The sequence below is a fragment of the Chrysochloris asiatica genome, unplaced genomic scaffold, assembly GCF_000296735.1.
Source record: "Chrysochloris asiatica unplaced genomic scaffold, ChrAsi1.0 scaffold00032, whole genome shotgun sequence".
NCBI lineage: Eukaryota > Metazoa > Chordata > Mammalia > Afrosoricida > Chrysochloridae > Chrysochloris > Chrysochloris asiatica.
The window spans coordinates 22,172,721-22,197,332 of NW_006408550.1; the positions used below are offsets into that span (position 1 = coordinate 22,172,721).

Consider the following 24,612-nt stretch of genomic DNA (forward strand, 5'->3'; position numbering starts at 1 on the left):
ATTATAATCAATGTAATGCAACAAGTTACATGAATGGTTGAATGTGAAACTGATGATGTGCCCTGTAAACTTTCACTCAATCCACAATAAAAACATTAAAAAAAAAAAAAAAAATGTGTTTCCAACAATCAATTTTCTTTGACATATCAGTTATGCATGAGAGTGTGTGCACATGTATGAAAGGTAGAGTTAGCGTCTTCTGATCCTGGATTTAGCCTTACATTGATTTAAATTTGGTGGCCGTACTTATAGCACAATGAAGATGGGAAATAAGTCCTTCTTTCTCCAGGGACACTTACAAAGGGAAAATGGGCACAAAAGTTCAGGTGTAAAACATATGCAATTCACTATTACTCTTTTCTTGTAATTTCCTTTACGTAGGCTGGAAGAAATGTGCATTTAAGAACATAACTTCTAGCATTTAAGAGGACTGGCTTTACAAACAGATATTGTAGGTTCAAACATTGGCTTCTTGGAATCTTGGGCAATTTGCTAATTTTTCTAAGTCTCTGTTTTCTCATTTGTAAAGTGGGGAGGATAATAGTACTTATTGTACAGAATGTAGAATGTTGTTGTTAAGTGCCATCATGTCCGTTCTGACTCACAGTGACCCTGTAACAGGATTTCCACGGAGTGGCTGGTGGGTTTGAACTTCCGAGATTGTTGTTAAACAGGCCAAGGCTGATCCTACAGGGTCACACATGGACAGTGGCACATACATAAATTCTTAACCACTGGTACTCATTATAATTATTATTTATGATACCACTCTTTGCTAGAAACGATACTTAACAACCAAAAGGCATAATCAAATGAAGATAAATACTCCCTAAAATTTATATTGTTAATAAGTAAAAAGTGCCCTATTTAAACTATGCACTTTTACCTAAAAAGCTTATCTCAAAAAGAGTAAATTCTATGAACTATAGAGTTCACACACACATAAACATAGATATTTTATAATGCATCTTAAACTATGGAGTACAAAGTCACTGGTTGGATTGTATCAAACCAGCTAGCAAAGCTTAAAATATAAGTTTGCAATACTTGATATAATCTTTGTTGTTTTAAAGCAATACATACTGTGCGACAAAACTTTTTCTAGTAAAACTGTGTATATTTTTAAAATATTCACGAAATGTTCTTTAATTTAAACAAGCTGTTTATTCCACTATGAATTAAGATATATTTTATCATTTATTTTAAACACACATTTTATTGGAGCAAATAAAAACTAAATTGGAAGTCAATTTCCACTCTGTGAATATGACCTAATAATGTGATTAACCCCAAAACTTATAAAAACAGTAACAAAATATGTTTGCTATTCAATATCACCTTCAGAGATTTTGCCACTCGAACATGGTTATCATAGACCAAAATGTCTATTGTCAGATTCTGTAGCCGATGCATGTGACTTAAATCACCTTCGAGAACAAGATCACGTATTAAGACCCTCCAAGATGGAAACGGTGTCCTGGTGCCATCCCATACCTGTCACATGTGGATAGAACAGAGTTTAATGGTACTTTTGTAAAATTACTGATGCTAAACAGAGATTACTGTGCTAATATAACTTAAAAGTCATTAAATGTATGTTACTAATTATCTGCAACTATGGACAATATGTAAAACACTGAAGAATGCAAAGGAAAATAAAAACTTGCATTGTTATGAGTCTAGAAAAATAGTAACATATTGATTCATTTACTCCATCCTTTTTTACTGCTGTATGTTACACATCTATATATTGATATTTACATATCTTAACCAAATTTTGCTTTCCATTTCTTAGCTTATCATTAAATACTCCAACAGGCAATTAAAATATCCTTCTAAAATATGACTTCCAATAGCTTCATATTAGTTTATGGAACAGATGCATCTGAATTTACTTAACCCTTTATTGGTCAGGTGGGTTCATTTTTAAAACATTTGTGTTACTGGAAATAATTCAGTAATTATCATCTCAAATGTAAACTTTTGAATATCTCTGCTAATTTTCTTCAGGTAAATTATTAGCTGTCAGAAATGTACCCTGACCTTTGCCCAAATGAAAAAGTAAGCAGTACAAAATTGAGTTAGCCTCTTTAACATGGTGATTTTAAGGTTTTCTATTAGCGATTTTTGGTCTCCAAACTGTAATACATACAAGATACACACACTATCCATCAGCAATGGGTGTGAATGATCGCTAGTTCATTATAAAAACATACAGAATAGAGGAGGCTTTTCCATCACCATGTATGTTCAACACCATATTATCTGTACTGAAAATCTAAGAGTATACTGTTCAGAAACATAAACCGCATATGCAGAGGAAAGGAGAGAAAATCTGGATTAGTGTGAGTTTGTCTAACAGACTTACTAAATTTTCATCATGATGGAAATTTCTGGAAGGCATGGCCACTAGAAACACTAAAGTAACGCACTGTGGTTCCTGAAAACGGATAAATGTTAATGTGTGTCCAGATTGCAACAGGAAATAATGACACGGAACTCCAGGATGACCAGACCTGCTCTGGAGTAATGTCTGGCTCCTTTTGGTTGAAAAAAGTGAGTTAAGAAATGATTTCAGTTACGCTAGGACTGTTATGTCAAAGGGAACAGTGTCATTCATCGTTCTATTTCCCAGAGGGAACACTAGTAAAATCCTGTCACCTATTCAATAATCTATGTTTGCTATGTGTGTACACATTCGCACTATCTACCCAAAGCTCAAGTTAAGACCATTATGAACATTTATATCAATAAGTGCATTCACACAATGTTATTTTATAGTCAAGAGTATTCCAGTCTGTATAAATAGTTCACACAATTAATTTTGTTGTTAGTATTCAGGTATTTTTAAATTTTTGCTACTGAAAAAAATATAAGGATAAATATTCTTTTAACTGTATTTTGTGCACATTTTACATTATTTCCTTAAAATAAATTCATGAAAATAGACTCATCAAAAAGAGTAGACAAAGACTTAGGAGATTTGGGAACTTCCCTGAGGAAAGCTTTACTAATTTAATTTCTCATATTCACTTCAGAATGCTGCTCTTAAAGTAACAGTTACATGAATGTTGAGGCTGTCCATAAAAATGGGCTAGACTGAGTAGCTTTAGAGAGAAAGTACATTCATTCACGTCAGTAAGAGGTGTCAATGTTACTCAGAAGTTAAACAATTTCCTCTCTGCCTTGGAGAGTCCCTGTCCGTGCCTGCCCTGGTGCTCAGCTGATAGCGCATGCTGACATGCGCAGGGTGTCACCCGGGTGCAAGTCTGACCTCTGAACCGAGAGTCTTTGTAGTTCTGGGTGATTCTATATTGCTTTAGCTTCAGTTGTCATACTTAACTTACTTAACTTCTTTATAAAAATACATTTACCCTTTCAAAGCATTTCTTCTGTATAGCAATATGCGGTATTTTCAAGTTGAAAAACTTGAAATCCTTTATTCAAAGATTTCTCTTCACTGTTACTTAATACGGAGGGCAAGAGGTAAATGAGAACCACACTGTCCAAGTGCCACCACACTCCCTTGTTTGTCCTATTGCTCCAAAGAACTAGAGAGGTAGAGTTAAATGCTGTTTTGCTCAAATGCAGGTGAGGGAACTACTTGACAACCATCTTCACAGAAGCTACTGATGAGCTCAAGTCCAGCTGGTACGCACACAGGAAAGATGGCTCTTCAGGTACCTTCTTTACCCTACTGATTTGAAATAGAAAGCCTAAAAAGAGCAGCATCAGAAAACATTTCTAAACTGTCTGTGAAACAGATGAGAGAAGAGACCCCAACTTACCAAGAAAGTAAATGAGTGGGAGGAAAGTCCTCCCTGAGAGAGAAGCAGAAAAGCAGAAAGAAAAAACAGAACTTCAACCAAAAAAACCACTGTGGAACACAAGTCCTTACTTATGATTATTAAAATATAAATACATCAGCACACACAGCATAAATCACCCTACACTTAGAATAGAGATCTGACAATATTATTTTCTTCTGGAAGGAAAATGTGAAGAAAAGTACAAAAGTAGAGCTGGGTATTTACCCAAGGCTCATCAAAACTGGTGAGCTAAATACTGACTTCTTAGTACAATACACACTGTACATATCGAGAGAGAGACGGCCAGAATCCTAAAGCATAACTTGTTTGCAGGCATGGAAGCGATGCTTCCAACTCAGATTTTCAAGTATGAACAATTTCTACCTTTAGAAGAAATGATGTTCCATCCACTTCTGCTTTTCCCAAAAGCTGACAAGTCAGGTCAAAATACTGCATTGGCTGAACATCACACAACTGTAGTAATGATGAAGAGCGTGGGATGTGATTAGAGGCCCAGACACGTAAGGCTTCTACCATTTTGTGGTCCTCTGTGGTGAAGTTAAAATACTTGCTAGAAGTCCGAGGTATGACAGGAGCACCCAGAGTTCCCTCAAAGGTCACGGAGGCAAAGCCAGAGCTGGTGATACCCTGAGTCTCTTTTTTATACACCTGGATCTGAAAGAGTGGGACACAGCAGAAAACAAAATGGAGCTGTGTCAAGATACACAAGCAGCAGTATAAAGGGCAAAACATGGTGCAAAATCCATTTATGTATTTTCATAAGCTAAGTAGACTTGTTGATCCTACCAACCTTAATGTTCACATTTTACCTGTTGCCTGTTTTTATTAAGGCACAATTCACAAAAGAAAAAAAGATACTGAATGTTATAGGGAATTTTAGGGAAATGAATTATTCAAGGAAAAAATAGTAACAACTCTTAAAATATAGAACTTTGAAGTGAATACAGTACAACTGAGCCTAAGGTATAATCAGTCTGGTCAAGAGAGGTGAAATATGCATTTATGCCTTCCACATTTGGGAACCCAGTTATTAATAAATTTACAGCTATTACACCTCCCTTTTGAAGCAACCTTTTTTGTTGTTGTTAGAACTCAATCCAATGTCTTTATTATTAAGACTCTTGCTAGTTGAAACAATTTTTTATTTTGTGGTTGAGAATATACACACAAAAGAGATGCCAATTCATCCATTTCTACATCATGCACAGCTATATGGAGTCATGCCACCATTCACACCCTCCTTTTGAGTTGTTCCCCCCCCGCCAATGCTTCCTATCTAATCTTTTCAATCGCTGGTGTCAGTTTTATCTCACATTCCACAACCAGCACTACCATCAAGTCGATTCTAACTCACAGTGACCCTATGTAGGTTTGCTGAGGCTGCAAATGTCTACAGAAACCTCTACTTTCTCTCACTGTGGATTTGAACTGGTAGATCTGATTTGCTAATCTTACAGCCAGCAGTACAACACACAGTCCACTAAACCACCAGGGTTCCTTATAGTTAGTCTTAAAAGAGCATAATGCTGAAAGCAGACAGTTTTCACTAGTTAAATTAAACTATTGTTTGGTTTTAAGAAGACTTAAAGGGAATATTTTAAGTTTTAAAAGATGACCTCAGAACAATCATTTCAGGGTTTCATCCAGCCTTCTTGTAAAGTTTATAGAGTCTATGAGGATTTTAAATTTTAATTTCTTCCTTTTAATCAGGAGTCTTCAATAAACCAAACCATCAAACTCATTGCCATTGACTTGATTCTTATTCATAGCAACTCTATTATGTTGTTGTTACGTGTCATCGAGTCTTCTTCCACTCATAACGACCCCATATAGGGCTTCCAAGGAGCGACTGGTGAGCGTGAACTGCTGACCTTATGGTTCAAACTGACCTTGTGGCTCAGTGCTTATCCTGTAACGCTACACCAAGATTCCATAATCAAAACTGTTTTCATGATATAATCATAATTACAAAAATATTCTGGTGACATTTTACAGAGTTATCTCAATATAGAAATAGACATAGTTGTTTTCTTGATTAGATCCAAAGAGTTAATAAATTAGCACTGAATGGGATACTTTGAAAGTCTGTGACCATTAGAGTAAGAAAAAGAAAATATGACATAATTTAGAATAGATGCACTGGTCTAGTTTTTTTAATTTCAGGACTAAAAAGCATTTCTTGTACCTTCAGTGATGAAGCAACCATGGATGTTGGTGTGCGCTTCAGAATTTTTGAACAAAGCAAATTCATCACTGCATTTTTAATGAGCCAACCCTTGAGAATTGAAGACACCAGTTTCTTTCTTCCACCTCCTGTTTGGTCTGCTTCAAACAGGTACAAGCCAAGGAGATACTATCTTAGCATTCATTCATTTCAACAGTAGAAAACCAGTAACGTTGGTTTTCAATCATTGGGGCATTAAAGTCTTTGAGTCTTGTTTCAAAGATTCTTAAATAACAGCAAAAAATTATCAATCACAGATGTCTTTTAGGTTGGTTTTGAAAATTTTCATTTAAATGGTATCATTTTTCAAGACAGATTTACTGTGTCCTATTGAAAGAATCCTAGTAATGCTATAGGATAAGAGTACTAGACTGCTAACCACAAGGCTGGCAGATGAAGCAACCTTTTTATCTTCATGAAATGGTCCTCTCCTTTGTATGTCTTGTAATATAGATGGTCTCATACTACATTATTTCATTTTCTTTATGCTTACTGTTTGCTTGCCATATCCTTTTCCACAAGTGTAATTTCAACCTGTTTGTGTCTACACCACATATTTAAAGTGACTTTCTTGTAGCTAGCACAGAGTTGACTTGTGCTTTTATATTCAGTCTTCTTATCCCTCCTTTGCAACTGGAATGCTTAGTCCATATAAAGTTATCATAATTACTGACATGGTGATATTTAAGATGATCATTTCCCCCCTCCGCCTTTTGTTCCTTATTCCCTGCACTTTTTATTTTTTAATTAAATAGTTGTTTCTTTTGGAATTGCTCTTTGTTGTTTCTATTTGTTGCCACTGAGTTAGTTCCATGTACCAATGAATGAAACACTACCTAGCCCTGGTATGGCGCCCTCAACCACTCGACCTCAAGGTCAGTTTGAGCCACAAGGTCAGGGGTTCAAACTCACCAGCCACTCCTCAGAAACCCTATACAGAGTAGCTTTGAGTCAGAACTCACTCGGTGGCACTTAACAGCAACAACAACAACATTGCTAAGAGTAGCGTATATCTGGACTGCCCTCCAACCCAGGTGGACTCATTTTCCAGCTCTGGAAGTGACTGGTTACAAGTCAAGCTGCTAATCTCACAGTCAGCAGTTTGAAACTACCAGCTGTTCTGTGGGCAAAAGATGAGGCTTTCTGCTCCCATAAAGATTTACAGCCTCAGAAACCCTACACAGGGTTGCTATGAGTCAGAACAGACTCCACAGCACACCACCAACAAAGAAAATCTTGAACAAAACTCTATTTCTATTCATAGGATTTTCATAGGCTTATTTTCAGAAGTAGTTTACAGATTTTCTTTCATGTTCGCCTTAGTCTGGAAGCTGGGCTACCCTTGTAGTCTCAGGATAACAGCACTAAAGGTCAGAAGTAAGTTTCTCTCGATATGTGGAAATCTGATTATTGGTGCACATTTATGATTGTCACACTGACCACGAGGATCACAGATAAACTGACACATTAAAAGAAAAGCACACCAGGACTATGAAGGCTTCCATGTAACAAGAAGAAAAGATAAAGAAACTGAAATGCTTTATCTTCGGGACTGAAAATATAAGGACATCAGGTAGTCATTTCCAAATAAAATTTCAAAGAAAACACAAAACAAAAATATTTCATGTAAAGAAACAAAACAAAAATATTTCATGTAGAGAAACACTGGAGCAAAAAGGATAACTTCAGTTAGAAGGAAAATTTACATTCGTCAGTTTTAAAATTCTGATTTAAATGGCATGCAATATTTAATACCTTTATTTTCATATTAGTGGTTTTCTATTGTCTACTCAACTAATCTCAGAGTCAGCAGTTCAAATCTACCAGTGACTGCATGGGAGAACAGATGAGTTTTTTGTTCCCATAAAGCTTTACAGCTGTGGAAACCCTGTAACAGAGTCACTGAGTTAGAACCCACTCAAAGGCACACAACCACCACCATATTTTTTAAAGTACCTGGTTTATGTTACACATTTATAACAATAAATGAGTATCAATGTACTTTGGTTTTATGTCATATGTCAAAATTAAGTATGCCTCAATACTGTCACTGCATGTAATTAAACTAATATAATACAACAGGAAAGAATAATATAAACTACCATTCTTATCATCTTTATTTTTGACCTAGGGATTATTTTTAAACCAAACGTTCTTTATCAAACTGAATCTGGACAACTTTTAAAGCACTGATCTTTATTTAGAATAGCAAGTAGAGAATGGAGTCTAAATCATGAAACTCAATACATAGTAGAGGAAGTAGGTAGGAGCTCCAGTGGACCAGTGGGTTTAAGTGTGGTGAGTACCATAGATGGGCAGTTTGAATCCAACCCACCACTCCATGATCTGAAGATGCACCATGAAGATTTAGAGTCTCAGAAATCCTATCGACAGTTCTACTCTGTGTCCCATTGAGTCCCTATGAGTCAGAATTGACTCAGTGGCATTGGGTTTGCTTTGCAGTTTGGAGAAGAAGGACAGGCAGTTTGGTCCAAGGAAGAGGATTCCCAATACAAATGATCTGATGTCTGATGCTATTTAATTTCTTCTTACCTCCTGACATTTCCCGTCATGTTCTAAAAAACCAACTATATAATCAGTGTTAACTATTTTTCATTAACAACACAAAGTTCTCTTCAAGCAATGCAAGTTTTGACAGTATGAATTTTACCTTCAGCCTGTGGAAACGAACAATATCTCCATTTTTATAAATTATTGGAAGGGCTTCATAATTTCCACTGAAAAGCAGGCAAGTTAACTTTACATTCGTCTGGTCAACAATTGTTACAACTGAGCAATAATCTGAAAGACACAGAGATATTTTGAAGTTAGCATTCCTGTCAGTATTTGAAAGCACTTAATAAAATACAAATATTTTGAGCTCAAAACACTAAACAAAATTCATTTTTCCTTTTAATTAAGTCTTCTAAGAGGAGGAAAAAAACAGAGACCTTTCAATAATTCACTGTTAAATTATTTTACAAGCGTCCCCTTCCAAAGATATTTTTAGAGCAGTTAGTAAAGTATTATAAATATCCCACACTAACCTTTCTATTAACAACATAGCATCTGAGAAATTTATCACCAGCACTTCTTTAAAAATATCCTGCAGAATGAAATTACCTAGAGTAATATATTTTTTAATTACTTCATGTTTTGTTGTAAGGTGTCTTCGAGTCAATTCCTACTCAGCGACTCTTTGCACAACAGAATGAAACATTACTCAGGCCTACCCCATCCTAACAATTCTTGTTATGTTTGAGTCAATTGCTGCTGTCACTGAATCAATCCACCCACGAGGGTAATTCAAAGTTTATAAGCATAAAATGCATGTCCACTGGAGACGACAACAATGAGCATGTACGTGACATGACTCTGTCGAATAAACCGGTGGCAGTGGCTTGTGGCATGCAACAAATCAGGCCTGGCTCTGCTTATGAAAAAATCCACAACAGACTTGGGCTTCGAAAATTGTGTGGAAGATGGGTATGTGAACAACTCACAAAAAAGCATAAACAGAAAGCATTTGTACATCGCAAACAAAATTTGGAACCATATTGGAAGGTAAAAATGTCTTTTTAAAAAATCATTACTGGTGATGGGACATCACTACATCCTCAATCACTGACCAAGAAAAAGTTCAAAAGTCAGCCATCAGCTGAGAAATTGCTGCTTACAGTTTTTTGGGATTTTCAAGGGCCATATTGGACCACGGTTAGTAAAGAGGTTCAACAATCAACAGTGCTCATTATAGTGAGATGCTCCCTTATAACAAATCCTTAATAATACATATAACTGGCAACCTTGCAACGGAAGTCTAGAGGTAACCAGAAAAGTCTATTACAGTTCCCATCTTCTTTATGTTACAGTTTATAGACCTATGCTTCTGTTTCCTACATGAATGGGTATTCTTAAAGTAATAAAATGATGAAGATTTTTTTCTTTAAATAAAAAAAAACAAGGGCGTGCCGGTTTGGGGGCAGGAAAAGCAGAGACAGACAGTGATACTCCTCTACCAAAACATTAAAAAAAAAAAAAAAAAGCAGAGAAAGAGCAGTCCTCAGAAAAGCTGCGGAGCTTTGGATCATGTTTAAGGTTCTGGGGGCCAGTTCCCCAAATCCACTGAGAAGACATCTGTAGGTGGAAACAAATTACAGTGACTTCTGAATCGACCCAGCCACGGTGGCCATCAGCCAGAAGTACTTAGGCTGGAGGGCGGGGCCACAGCCAAGCAGAGGCAGCGACCCAGCTCCTGAAGCCACCACGGAGCAGCACATCTGAAGGGAGAGATGTAACCGATTTTTATCTTTCACTTTTCATTTTTCATGTATCTCTCCTCTTCACCCAGATTGCGCCCTCACTGCACAGCCCAGACGCATTCAGGCGGGCAGGAGCACAGTCCCAAAAGGGTCCAGCATTGCACCCACAGTTTGACGTTTTCACCCTGGGACCCTGCCCCATATTTACCTAGGCGGGACCCTTTGCACAGCAAAGGCCAGTGAACAGTGTAAATCACAATTTTATTTTTGTTTCTGATTGGTGGTTTCTATCTTTGCTTTTATATTGTTTCTGTCTTTGGTCCTTTTGGCTTCACTCTTCTCTCAAGGGGTGGGAAATTTCTCCCCGTACCTTACCCAAGAAGAGACAGCAACTGTGCCCATAAAGACAAGCTACAAGCATAACCTGTAGTACCCCACCATCTGGACAAGAGCCAAAACCAGCTGTTCGACATTACAAGTGAAAAAGGAAGCCTATCTGCAGATCATATCCACCAGGAGATGCTCAGCAAGCTTAACAAAAAGCAACATACATTCATTTAAGCATTAAAAACTCACATAACTGTTGAAAATGTCCAAGAAAACACAATTAAAGATCTCAACACATGTCCAAAAACAGAAAAAAGTAACTGAGACAAATGAGCTGGAAGTACACACAGACTTTCCAGTAGAAGAGCAAGCTCTGGATCTGCCTAAGAAGGAATTCAGAAGAATAATATTGAAACAAATCCAAATGCTCCAAAAGGGGTGGAGGAAAATAAGGAAGAAGTCAGGAAAATGCTACAGGAGCAATCAAACAAGATAAATACGGCACTGGAAACAATCCAAAACCTGCAAAAAGAAGTCCAGATGATTAATAATATCAGAAATGGACAATGCACTGAAAGGGCAAAGGAGCAGAATGGACGAGATGGAAGCCAGAACCAGCGAGCTAGAAGACAAATCTCTCAATACTGCTAGATAGAACAGCAAGCAGAAATAATAATGACTAAAAAATCTGAAGACAGTCTAAGATTCATGCTGGATAACATGAAGAGGAATAACATAAGAATTATTAGCATTCAAGAACAGGAAGAATCACAAAAGTCCACAGAAGAGACAGTTGAAGAGCTACTGGAAAAAAAATTTTCCTAACATCTTGAAGGACAAGAAGATAAACATTCAAGAAGTTGAAAGAACCCCAGGATGGACCCCAAAAGAAAATCATCGAGACATATCACAATCAAGCTCTCCAAAACCAAAGACAAGGAGAGCATCCTAAAAGCAGCCAGGGAAAAGAGAAGTGTCACCTACAAAGGCAAGCAAATCAGATTAAGCTCTGACTTATCAGCAGAAACCATGCAGGCAAGAAGGCAATGGGGAGACATATATAAAACCCTAAAAGGAAAAAAAAAAAATGCCAACCGAGAATCGTCTGTCAATCAAATACAACGGTGCAATAAAAACATTCCAAGAAAAAAACATTCTAATCCAGAAAAACTGTCAATCAAATACAATGGTGCAATAAAAACATTCCAAGATAAGAAGCTAAAAGACTTTGTTAAAGCCAATCCAGTGCTTCAAAACACCCTAAAGTGAGTTCTTTGGAATGAAAACCAGCAAGAACAAACAACAACCAGAGATTGACAGGCATGGCAACACCACCTGGAACTCAGTCGATGGATAGCAGAATTCAGAATGTAACAAAATTACAGCAATGAATTCAGAGGACCTGTGACGCCAACCAAAGATGAAAATATTAACAATATTAAAGAAGGGAAAAATAAAGAAACAGAGATCCAGGTGGTGAGGAGGTCGAGTAGATGGCAGGATACAATAGACTGTCTTAAACAAAGGGAAAACTTAAAGAGACTACAGGCTAACCCCAAAGAAAATTAATACTTCACAACTTACCATGATAATAAAGATCCAAACAGAACAAGGAAACATTAAAACAAAGATGAAACTGATAAGAAATAGCACAAAAAACCACAAATGTAACACAAGAAGGCATGCAGAACAAAGGAACAAACAGCACCACAAAAATTAACATAATAACAGCAGTTAATCCATACCTATCGATAAATACACTGAATGCTAATGGATTAAATGCATCAGTGAGGAGACAGAGAGTGGCTGAATGGATAAGAAAACAAGAAAACAAGAACCCTTCAATATGCTGCTTGCAAGAGACACACCTTACACACAAAGACAAAAACAGACTAAAAGTTAAAGGATGGAAAAAAAATATACCAAGCTAACTGCCAATAAAAAACGAGCAAGAGTGGCAATACTAATCTCTGATTAAAAAAAAAATTAAAAAAAAAAACTTTAAGGCAAAAACAACCATATGAGATAAGGAAGGATACTATCACATGATTAAAGGGTCAATTGAGCAAGATGACATATCCATAATTAACATCTACGCTCCAAATGAAAGAGCACCAAGATATATAAAGCAAACCCTACTATAATTGAAGAAAGAAACAGACAAATCTACAATTATAGTCCACGTTTGTCAGTTTATCATACTGTGGTGCCTTGTGAGTTGCTGTGATTCTGAAAGCTATGCCACTGGTATTTCAAATACAAGCAGGGTCACCCATGGTGGACAGGTTTCAGATGAACTTCCAGACATGACATACCAGGAAGAAGGAATGACGAACTACTTCTGAATATTTGGTCACTGAAAACCTTATGAATAGCAGAGAAACACTGTCAGATATCCTGCCGGAAAATGAGCCCCTCAGGTTGCAAGGCACTCAAAATGCAACTGGGGAAGAACTGCCTCCTCAAAGTAGAGTTGACCGTGATGACGCAAATGGAGTAAAGCTCATGGGAGAAAAGCTCGCAGGACCTTCATTTGCTGATGGGGCACAACTCAAAATGAAGAGAAACAGCTGTAAACATCCATTAATAATTAGAACATGGAACGTACAAAGTATGAAATTGGGAAAATTGGAAGTTGTCAAAAATGAAATGGAATGCATAAACATCAATATCTTAGGCACTAGTGAGCTGAAATGGGCTGTTACTGGCCATTTTGAATCTGACAACCACATGGTTTACTATGCAGGAAATGACAAATTGAAGAGGAATGGTGTTGCATTCATCGTCAAAAAGAACATATCCCTATCAGCCATGAGGTACAATGCTGTTTGTGATAGGATAATATCCATGCACCTAGAGGGAAGCCCAGTTAATACCACTATTATTCAAATTTATGTACCAACCACTAAAGCCAGTGAGGATGACGTGAATTCTACCAACTTCTTCAATCTGAAATTGATCAAATATGCAATCAATATGTATTGCTCATTACTGGTGATTGGAATGCAAAGGTTGGGAGCAAAGAGGAAGGATCAGTAGTTGGAAAATATAGCCTTGGTGATAGAAATGATGCTGGAGAACGCATGATAGAATTCTGCAAAACCAATGATTTGTTCATAAAAAATAAGATTCCATTAGCTCTTTTGGATACTTACATATTTTTATAATAAAACGCTGAGCAGGGTACTAAGGAAGTTAAAGTTTGAATGTAACCACTTTATTTAAAATTTTTGTTGTTAATTCAAATGGGGTTGAAGTGAGTGTGATTTTGGTGACCATGTTCATGAATTAGGGCTGCAACTTGCAATGGTAGAACTGTATTATGCTTCTTTGTGATACTCAATTCTCACATATCCCAGTGTATGTATCAGCAGTGACAAAAGACAAACTCCTGTACTGATTTATTTTTAAAATCTTTGTTGTGAATTATGTGATAGTTTACATGGGAGAACATTAGCTTTACATTCATCCTATTGCATTTCATTTCTTTGCAGTGATTATAATCCCCTCCATGCATCATCAACCAACCAAATGGTTATACTCCGCAAGCCTGCCCCCTGGTCGTCAGCACACAGCCCCTCTCCCTCTCTGGGTCTAGAGTCCCCAGCCATTCCATGTCTCCATGTTTCTGCCTCCATCTCTGGCATCAATGTTTCTCTGGATAGGGTCCCGCACTCCGCTCTTCTGCTTGATGGTCCCAGGGACCTCCACTCTTGGAACTGCAAAGTCAACCACTCCCATCCTTTTTTTGTTTTTTACCAAACACCTACCTTTATATTTCCAACACTCACAATCAGACCTGATAGCAATTATTCACTATGGCTGTACTGCTTTTTATTGAAGAGGTCCCAGGATTGTGTGTCAACTTCTGAGTTCTGTGTTAAGTATGTGTATCTTCTGCTTAAATTCTGTATTAAAAGAATAATAAGACCAAGAACGCTTTATTGTTGAGCATGTTGGCACTGCTTCTTCATTTTTCTTTCTTTTGAGGACATATGAAGTTATTCTTTTTCTGTGTCTTTTTTCTTTTGTAAACTTTTTTGTTCTGTTTTAGTTAAAAATAGCTTTATAGAAGGGCATCCATAAAATTCCTGCTCACAGGAGACAGGTGAGACTTTCTGTTCCTGACAAGATTTGCAACCTCAGAAACCCTATACAGGGCTGAAACCGACTCCACAGCACATAATCACCACTACCTCAAAAAGTGTTGAGAAAAACGTGCTGCTGTTGCTGTTAGGTGCTGTGGAGTTGGTTTTGACTCATAGCGATCCCATGTACAAGAGAACAAAACACTGCCCAGTCCAGCACCATCCTCTCAACTGTTGTTAAAGTTAAGCTCACTGCTATTGTCATGGTAACAGTCCATCTCCTTGTTTGGTCTTCCTCTTTCTCTCTAACGCTCTACTTTACCAAGCATAATGTCCTTCTCCAAGGCCTGGTTCCCCTGGTTATATATCAAACAATAAGAGAGCAAGTCTGACCACACTAGCTTCTCAGAAGCATTATGACTGCACTTCTTCCAACACAGGTTTGTTTGTTTGTCTAACAGTCCACAGCACTTTCGACATTCTTCTCCAACACCATAACTACATGTATCAATTCTACAGTCTTCCTTATTCATTGTCCAACTTATACATGCATACAAGGCTTCTAAAAATATTATGGCTTGGGCCAGGCAAACCTTAGTCCTCAAACTGACATCTTTGTTCTTCAACACTTTAAAGAGGTTCTATGCAGCAGATTTGCCTAATGCAATACATGTCACTTGATTTCTTTGTTGCTTCCATGAGTGTTGATTGTGGATCCAAACAAAATTAAGCCTATAAACAATTTTTTGAAAATATGTACAGTTTATATTTTTTAAGATGAAATATTTTTCCTGTTGTAGTATTTCGACGGGAATGATCTGTTATGTTTTCCAGATACTCTGATTTAACATATTAGAATTTAAAAAATTATCTCAAAAATACCAAAAGAGGAAAAAAATATTTGACAACAGCTATGATGGAATACCAAAAGAAGTAATCTGAAGTCTTAATTTTTTATCTTTTCTCATTTTGATGTGCTTCCCTCTTATTTTCTGTGGTAGAAAGAAGGTCACTGTGGGTGGTAGTGACTATCTTTGCCTTGTCCACTGGAAACCTGAGCACTGATGGACAACCCCTGAAATGGTGGAGAGGCTCGGAGAGTCCACAGTCTGCTTATTATTAAATGAACAAAACCGTATTTAATGTTGAAAGCCATCTGCTGGGAAGTTTCAGCTCTTATCTGTTGTTTAGTAGATGTTCTCAATTATCTTTTCCTTACTTCTAAATTTAGATGTTTTGTTTTATAAATTTATAGGTGATACACTGAGCTCCATAGAAACACGCCAGGCCAGGCAGAGCTGGACAGCACTTGGTTTTGCAGATGGAAATAAAATAAACATGGGCAAAGGTGATCCTAAGAAGCCAAGAGGCAAATGTCCTCTATGCACATTTTGTGCAAACCTGCCCGGAGCAGCAAAAAAAAGCAGTACTGTGATGCTTCAGTCAACTCCTCAGAATTTTCCACAAACTGCTCAGAGAGGTGGGAGACCATGTCTGCTAAAGAAAAAGGAAAATGTAAAGACATGGCAAAGATGCACAAGGCCCATTATCAAATAGAAATAGAAACCTAATATCCCGGGGAAAGGCGACACCGAAAAGTTCATGGATTCCAATGTCCCTAAGAGGCCTCCTTCTTGTTTTGTTCTGCATATCGTCCCTAAAACAAAGGCACGTATCTCAGCCTATCCATTGGTGATGTTGCAGAGAAACTGGGAGAGATAGGGAATAATATCACTGCTGAAAAGAAGGTCGCTAAGAAGAAATATGAAAAGGATGTTGCTGCTTACAGGGCTAAAGGCAACTCTGATGCAGCCAAAAAGAGAGTCATCAAGGCTGAGAAAAGCAAGGAAAAGAAGAAGAGGAAGATGACAAAGAGGAAGACGATGAGGAGAACAGAGATGAAGAAGAGAATGATGATGATGGTAAATATGCTGGTTCTAGCACAGGTTTTTTCTCTTGTCTATACAGTCCAGGATCAGGCAGTGTTTCGTTCTGCTGTGAATAAGGTTGCTATGAGTCGGTACTGACTGGATGGCACCTAACAACAACAGTAAGCATTTAACTCCCCCATATACAACTCACTCCTTTTAAGGAAAAAAAAAAAGAACTGTATGGCTGTGTAAGATTTGTTTCTAAACTGTTCTAAACTGTACAGTGCCTTTTTTTTGTATCGTGAATACACTACAGAATGTGTCTAGCTAGCCCTGAGAAATTTTCAATAGTCACTAACCTTGCCTCTTACAGTATGTTGTTGTTGTTGTTGTTAAGTGCCGTCGAGTCGGTTCCGACCCATAGCGACCCTGTACAGGGTTTCCGAGGGTGTAAATCCTTACGGGAGTAGAAAGCCTCATCTTTCTCCCGCGGAGCGGCTGGTAGTTTCGAACCGCTGACCTTAAGGTTCGCAGCCCGATTCGTAACCACTACGCTTCTTACAGTATGGGGGTTGTAAATTGGCTTGGAAATTTAAAGTGAGTTCTTGGTGCTCAGTACAGATTAGTTTTATATGGGAAAAAGTCCTGGGTGGCACTGAAGGATAAGCAGTGGACCACAAGGTTGGTATAAACCAAAAGGCTGGTGGTTCAAACTCACCAGTCGCTCTTGGAAACCCTATACAGGATGACTCTACTGGCACTTACCAAAGTCAACAAACTTTACCTAAAGCGTACAGAATCCTCAGAAACATATAATTAAACTGCTAAATAGTTTTTACTTTAATGACTTTCATGCTGTAAAAATACCTCATATTCAAACTATTCAAGTATTTACTTTAAATACTTTCACACTGTGCTGATACTTCACATGGCTTAATATAAATCTGGAAAAGATAACAAATGAAAAATTAAGCTCTCTATTCCTCAAACTTGAGAAATTCACTTAATTTCCCCAGTACGATTAAGTGCAAATTGCCTTAGAGTCTTATTATAAGGGATAGCTGCAAGTTCACCTAAGTGAAGTTTTTAGTCAAAGAAGCATGCATGCATAAATTACCAAATTCACAAAAATCCCTCCAAGATAGCTGCTTCCAATCTACTACCAGACTGTTGTTTCTAAAGAAATCAGTATTTCTGCAACTCTTCACTATGCGTAACAGTTTACTACAGAAACACTCAAGTAAATCACGGCAACATTATATACTATAATCATATTTCTTTTACAAGGAGATTTACTATACAATACGTAAATTCCCCTTATTATGCTGGCGTGAGCATAAACGTTATGATAGCAATCAGATGGCTAGGGAAGGAGCTGGACGGGCTCATAACTGTTACTCCGGAGTCACTCTCTGGAGGGGTTTCACTCAGCGCCCTGAGCACTCACAGAAGGTAGGTTTCGGAGTAAGACTACAGATGGTCTTTTATCTTCACAAAAATGTGTGCTCATAAAAGGGAGACAAAAGAGTAACCTTTAGTAACCCTAAAGATGTACTGATATTCAGCTATTATTATACTAAGTCAGTTAGAAGCAAAGGAACACAGACTGGGAGTCTACCTACATGACCATTTACAGGTTTGGGGTTTAAACACAGCAGCTGCTCCTGCTCCTAGGAAACCCCTTACAAGGTCGCTATGAGTGGAACCGACAGCACTTAACAAAAACAGCATTTACATGAAATGTCCAGAAGAGGAAATCTGTACAGACAGAAAGAGATTAGGCCTGGGGATGAGTACGGGGATTTACTGAAGACACAATCTTTTTCAGGAAATGCATGTTTAGCTGATGAAACTGAGCTTACGTGAAACCTGGACACAGACCTAGATGCAGTCATTTGAACAGCACCAGGGGATACTGTATGGTTCAAAATCAGGAAAGGTGTTGTATCCTTTTACAATAGTTATTCAGTCACTATGCTGAGCAAACAATCTAATAATCTGGATTATTAATGAAGAAGAGTCCTGGTGTGGTGCTGTGGATAAAATACTGGACTGCAAGGTCAGTTCAAACCACAAGGTCAGAGGTTCAAACTCACCAGTCGATCCTTGGAAATCCTATGCAGGGCCACTTTGAGTTGTAACCGACTTGATGATACTTAACAACACATATGAAGAAGAAAGTGCTACCCTATTGGAGGTAGATTCATTAATGACCTGCAATATACAGATGACACAATCTTGCTTGCTGAAAGCCAAGAGGCCTTGAGGTACTTACTGATGAAGAACAAAGTATGGTGTTGTATGTAGGATAAGCACTGGACTGCTAATTGCCAGGTCGGTGATTTAAATCCACCTCGGAAACCCCAGACAAGGGTACTATGACTCAGAAGCAACTTGACAGCACAAAATAAAATGTTAAAAAACAAAAATATTACTTTCAGTATGAATTATAACTCAATGTAAAAAAATTAAAATCCTTACGACTGGACCAATAAAAATCATGATAAATGAAGCAAAGATGGGAGCCTTCAAGGCATAAACTTCATTTTACTTGGATCCATAATCAATAGTCATAAATGCAGCAATCAAGTAATCTAGCGATGTAGTGCACTGGGCAAGTCTGCTGCCAAAGCGTTAAAGAGCGGAAGGACTAAGGTACGACTGACCCAAGCCATACTACTTTCTGTTTTGCTGTTTACTTTTTTTGGTGGAGTGAAGAAGGCAGGAATAAGGAGTTAAGATTAGGAATATGACTACATTTGGGTGTGGCAATAAGCACTGGACTTCTAATCATAAGGTTGATGGTCCACATCTACTAGCTGTTGTTGTTGTTGTTGTTAAGTGCCGTCGAGTCGGGTCCGACCCATAGTGATCCTGTACAGGGTTTCCAAGGGTGTATATCTTTACGGGAGTAGAAAGCCTCATCTTTCTCCCGCGGAGCGGCTGGTAGTTTCGAACCGCTGACCTTAAGGTTCGCAGCCCGATTCGTAACCACTACGCCCTATACAGTGTTGCTATGAGTTGAAACTGACTCAAGGCACTTAACAACAACAAGGTTTGTTTTACAGTAAACAGTTCTCTATCTGGGTTGAGTTCTTGTAAACTAGTCTTAATTTTCTTGTATGTTAGTCTCAGGTTGTTTTCTAATGTGGTTGATTCTCTGTTCAAATCACTCCTTTTAGTAATTTGTGTTAAAGTTGGTCTGGTGTTTAAAAATTCTTCTGTCCTAATTTTGCCATTATATTTGAAGGACAATGATGCTGGGTATGTGATTTGGTTAGCAATTTGTTTCTTTCAAAGTTTTTTCATCATCCCAGTGTATTCTTGTCTGCATGGTTTCTGCTGAGAAATCAGAGCTCAGTTCTTCTCTGTAAATAACTTTTATTGTTTTCCTGTGCTGATCTTTCCTTGTCTTTGGTTTTCAGAAGTTTGATTATGTCTTGATGATTTTCTTCTGATGTTTATCCTGTTTAGATTTCATTCAACTTCTTGAATGGCTGTCTTCTTGTGTTAAGGAAGTTTTCTTATACAACTCTTGGACAATTTACTTTTTTTTTCTCTTCTTGGTCTGGAATTTCAATCACACAAAAGTAAGGAGCTCTGGTAGCGTAGTGGTTACGAATCGGGCTGCGAACCTTAAGGTCAGCGGTTCGAAAGTACCAGTCGCTCCGCGGGAGAAAGATGAGGCTTTCTACTCCCGTAAAGATTTACAACACCCTCGGAAACCCTGTACAGGGTCGCTATGGGTCGGACCCGACTCGATGGCACTTAACAACAACAACAACAACAACAGTGTTCCACATAAATCTTAGGCTTTCTTCAGATTTTTACATTTATTTTCTTATTTTCCTCTAGTGGATAAATATTTATAGACTTGTCTTCAAACTCAGTAACTCACCCTGCCATTAATTCAATTCTATTTCTTTGCCTTTTCAATGTACAACCCATTTCTGAAGTTTTAGTATTGATCTTCTGGCTGATTGCTGTTTAAGTATCATTTCTATCTTTTTGTCATTCTGTTTACTGAATTCTAAAGTTTTGTCCATTTTTTCTGTGATTTCAAATGCAGGTTTTGCAATCAGTTTCTCAAACATTTTGTAGGGATCTAAATATCATTCTTTTAAATTCCTTATCAAGTCATTCCCATACTATTTCTGGTATTATATTTTCTCTATATTTTGGTCACTTGTTTGAGGCACTTTGTCCTGTTTCTTCGTGTAGGCTGAAATTGCCTGTTTTCTCCAAGACACTGTGGTGTCATTGTCAAGTTCACAAGGTGAGATTCTTGAGACTGGGTTCGGTGGTGGAAAGGAACAGGACTAGAAAGCCCTATTTCCTTGTGAAGTGAAGCAAAGACCAACGGACCAAAATCTTCAGCAAAGCACTATGTTTGTTATAGCATAGAATGTTCCCAGAAAGTAGGGACGTGTCTACTTCTTGAGTAAGGACAGACACCATAAAGTCAGGGTTTGAGTATTGAATACTCAAAAGTTTTTCTCTCTCTAGTCTCAGATGCCCTCCCCCAGGGGTGGAAAACTACAAGGTGTGTCTACTTTTGTGGTTTTCCATTTCTCCCTTATTCTTGCCCATGGATTGGCCAACAATTCTCAAGAGACTAACTGCCCAATTCCTACTTACCGCCCTTCCTCTCACCCTTCACTGGTCAGTCATCCTATTCATACTAAATGATGACTGTATATTTTGGGTGTCACCCAGTGGGTATAATAGACTGGCAGTGTGAATGCAGACCTGTTTGCTGTTTGTGTAGCATATTTCAGAGTGGGTTCACACACCACTAGAAGTAAGGGTGCTAAGCCTGGAGCCTGACCACAGGTAGAACAGAGGCTGCGCAGGAAGGGGTGCCACTGTCCCCTCAGATGGCCAGGCCAGGAACTGGCTATATCCCCAACAACCAGGAGGGCACTGAGCCCAACCTTGTCCTGTGTCTGCAGGCCACTGTATCAACTGTGGTTTGCAAAAGCTCAAGACGGTCGTGCCACTCCAAGCTAGCCTACTCTCCCCCCATTTCTCTCTCACACCCCTCCTGTTCTGCTTCCTCTTCCGCTTGGCCCTCAGTCCACCTCTCTGTTCTATCCTCTGAAGCTTAGAGTTCCAGGATTACTATCTGTACCTGCTTCACTTGGTCTCTCCAATCTTGGTTGCAGAATAGGCTCAAGGCATCTGCCTACTCAGCCATCTTGCCCCAAAAGTACAAGGCAGGATATTTTCAGTTGCCTCATATGCATGTGAAAGTTGGACAATGAATAAAGAAAACCATAGAAGAATTCATGCATTTGAATTATGGCATTGAAGGTACCATGAACTGCCAGAAGAACAAACAAATCTGTCCTTGAAGAAGGACAGCTAGAATGCTCCTAGAAGCGAGGATGGTAACTCTTGGTCTCGTGTACTTTACCCATGTTATCAGAAAGGACCAGTCCCTGGAAAAAAATATTATGCTTCATGAAGTAGAGGGACAGACAGAAAGAAGAAGACACCCCCCCGCCCCCCATATGGGCTTACACTGTGGTTACAACAATAGGCTCAAGTATAAACAATAACTGTGGAATGGGGCCAGATCAGGAGCGTTTTATGCTGCTGTGCATGCGATCGCTTCGAATCAGAGAGGACTGGATGGTCCCTAACAACAGCAGTAAATAATCAGGAATAAATATCATGACTGCGCATTTAAAAAACTCAGTGGTAAGAGGATACCAATTTTCCCATATTAATCTGTAAATGGAATTCTGTTCTATTCAAAATACTGGTAATATTTATTCTATTCAAAATCTTGGTAAGATTATTTTAAAATCTGAGTGAAGAACAAATGACAAAGAATATATAAAACAATCTTGAAAAGGTCCTGCTAGATACAGATAACACAACTTATGACAAAGCCAGACAATTAAGACAGTAAAGTGTAAATGGGGGGAAATGACCAGTGGAATAAACTAGAACCCAAACCAAACTCAAAGAAATCTCTATGTAATCATGTCCAAGTTGGCACTGCCATTCAGTAGAAAAAGAAAGGATTAGGAAACAACTGGTTACTTATTTGGAAAGAATAAGAACTATGAACAAAAATAAATTCCCGACGGACTGAAGATTTACATGTAAAAGACAATGCTTTAAAAGTCTTTAATTTTAGAAAAATACAGGAAATAATTATCATGACCTGAAAATAAGTAATGCTTTCTTAAATTTAAAAACAGATTCTGATAGATTATATTGTACAGACAGTCTCTGATTTTCTACATATTCATGTTATGAGGTACCATCCATTTTCTTTGTACATCGTTTCATTAATAATACATCCTTTATTAGACTTGCTCTGGTAGCACAGTGGTTATGAGTCAGGCGAATCTCAAAGTCAGCAGTTCAAAACTACCAGCCATCCCAAGTGAGAAAGATGAGGCTTTCTGCTCCTGTAAGGATTTACAGCCTAGGAAACCCTATGCAGGATCGCTATGAGTCACAAACGACTCCACGGCACATAACCACCACATCAATGTTGCACATCTCATCATTAATAATATGTACAATAGCCAATGTTGCAGCACGTAATTACTGATGCCAACCCCAAAAGACAAATAAAGGTCGAATTTAAAAGACTCTGATAACAAAAGGTAATAATAATGAAAATGAAAAAAAAAAAAAGAATGAGGCATTCAACTTATTTCAGAAATGACCGCAGAGACTTTGGAGTAAAAACCTGTCATAGTTATTCATCCCAATAAAACACAAAAAGGGTTGAAAAACAAGCCCAAACCAGTAACTGCATTCCTAGCTCCCTACATTATAGTCTGCACATGTACATTAGGAGATAAAAATAAGGAATTTTAAAATAACAGCACTAGTTATTATAAAAGCCTGGGTTTCCGTCACGGTCACTGAACTTCAAATGCAGCTCACAGTATCAGGGGAGGGGCTCATAGTGCTTCCTAAAGCAGACCGGAAGAAAGGCCTGGACATCTACTTCTGAAAAACAATCCAATGAGCACCTTAGGGATGACGACAGTGCATTCCTGTGTACATAGGGTCCCCATGAATCAAGGGCCGACTCAACCACAGGGCTGGGGAAAATGCGGGCACAGGGTTTGGGGAGTGATGGCTGAAGCGCAGGGGCTTTCTTTTTGAGGATCCCAGATGTTTACATAATGAAAGCCAGAGACTTGCATATGCATAATAAGCATACCTTCAGTTGAAATATATATCCAAGAACTGCATCTCAGTAAAGCTGTCTGAGAGAGACTATCAACATCTGGTCCAACAGCTGTTTCAAGGCACTAAATGCATGTAATTATAGCAGGTGTCATGTGATTTTTAGATATTAACTATCTATCTTCCTTGTATATATTTTTCTTTCAATGTTTTACTTATCACTAAAGTATTCTAAACTACTCAGAAGCAAGACCATTAACACCTCATTTTGAAAGTGGAAGTTACCGGAACTGCTACCACATAAGTCATAACCCTTAAAAAAATTTCTGGTTAAGGCATTTAGTGAATATCTTGACAATATGGAAAGACTCATAAAGCTGGGCCTGACAGAGGAATCAAGACTCACACTGCCACTGCTTACCGTAGCCAGCCAGGCCTGTGGAGAAGTGGTGTCCCTAAGGTGTGTGTGCTCTGCTGCTCACAACTGATCAAACAAGTGATTGGTTCTTCTGGCAGCCCATGGTACTTTCAATATTCTTCTTCAACAGCCTAAATCAAATGCATCAATTCTGCTACGATCTTCACCATTCACTGTCCAACTTATACATGTGGCCTTGTATAGGGTTTCCAAGGATGTTAACCTTTACAAAAGCATAAAGTCTCCTCTTTCTCCCACAGAACGGCTAGTGGATTTGAACCACCGACCTAACAGTTAGTAGTCCACTACGCAACCTAGGGCTTTACAATATAGTTATAAAGTAGGTAAATCCAATGCTATGTTTCACTGATGTTTCCATACCGATTTTCCTCCCTTCTCAATGTCACAGTCCAAACTCATGACCAGACCACAAC

General features: G+C 38.2%; 1 protein-coding gene across 1 annotated transcript in view; it reads right to left on the reverse strand.

Moving 5' to 3' along the window:
• POT1 (protection of telomeres 1) overlaps nucleotides 1-24,612 on the reverse strand; it is a 92,595-nt gene that overhangs the window by 41,722 nt on the left and 26,261 nt on the right. The window contains exons 3-5 of the mRNA XM_006859340.1: nucleotides 8,726-8,856; nucleotides 4,194-4,484; nucleotides 1,339-1,494 (exon numbers count right to left, since the gene is read on the reverse strand). Of these exons, the coding sequence (XP_006859402.1) occupies nucleotides 1,339-1,494; nucleotides 4,194-4,484; nucleotides 8,726-8,856 (578 nt within the window). The remainder of the gene's footprint in view (nucleotides 1-1,338; nucleotides 1,495-4,193; nucleotides 4,485-8,725; nucleotides 8,857-24,612) is intronic.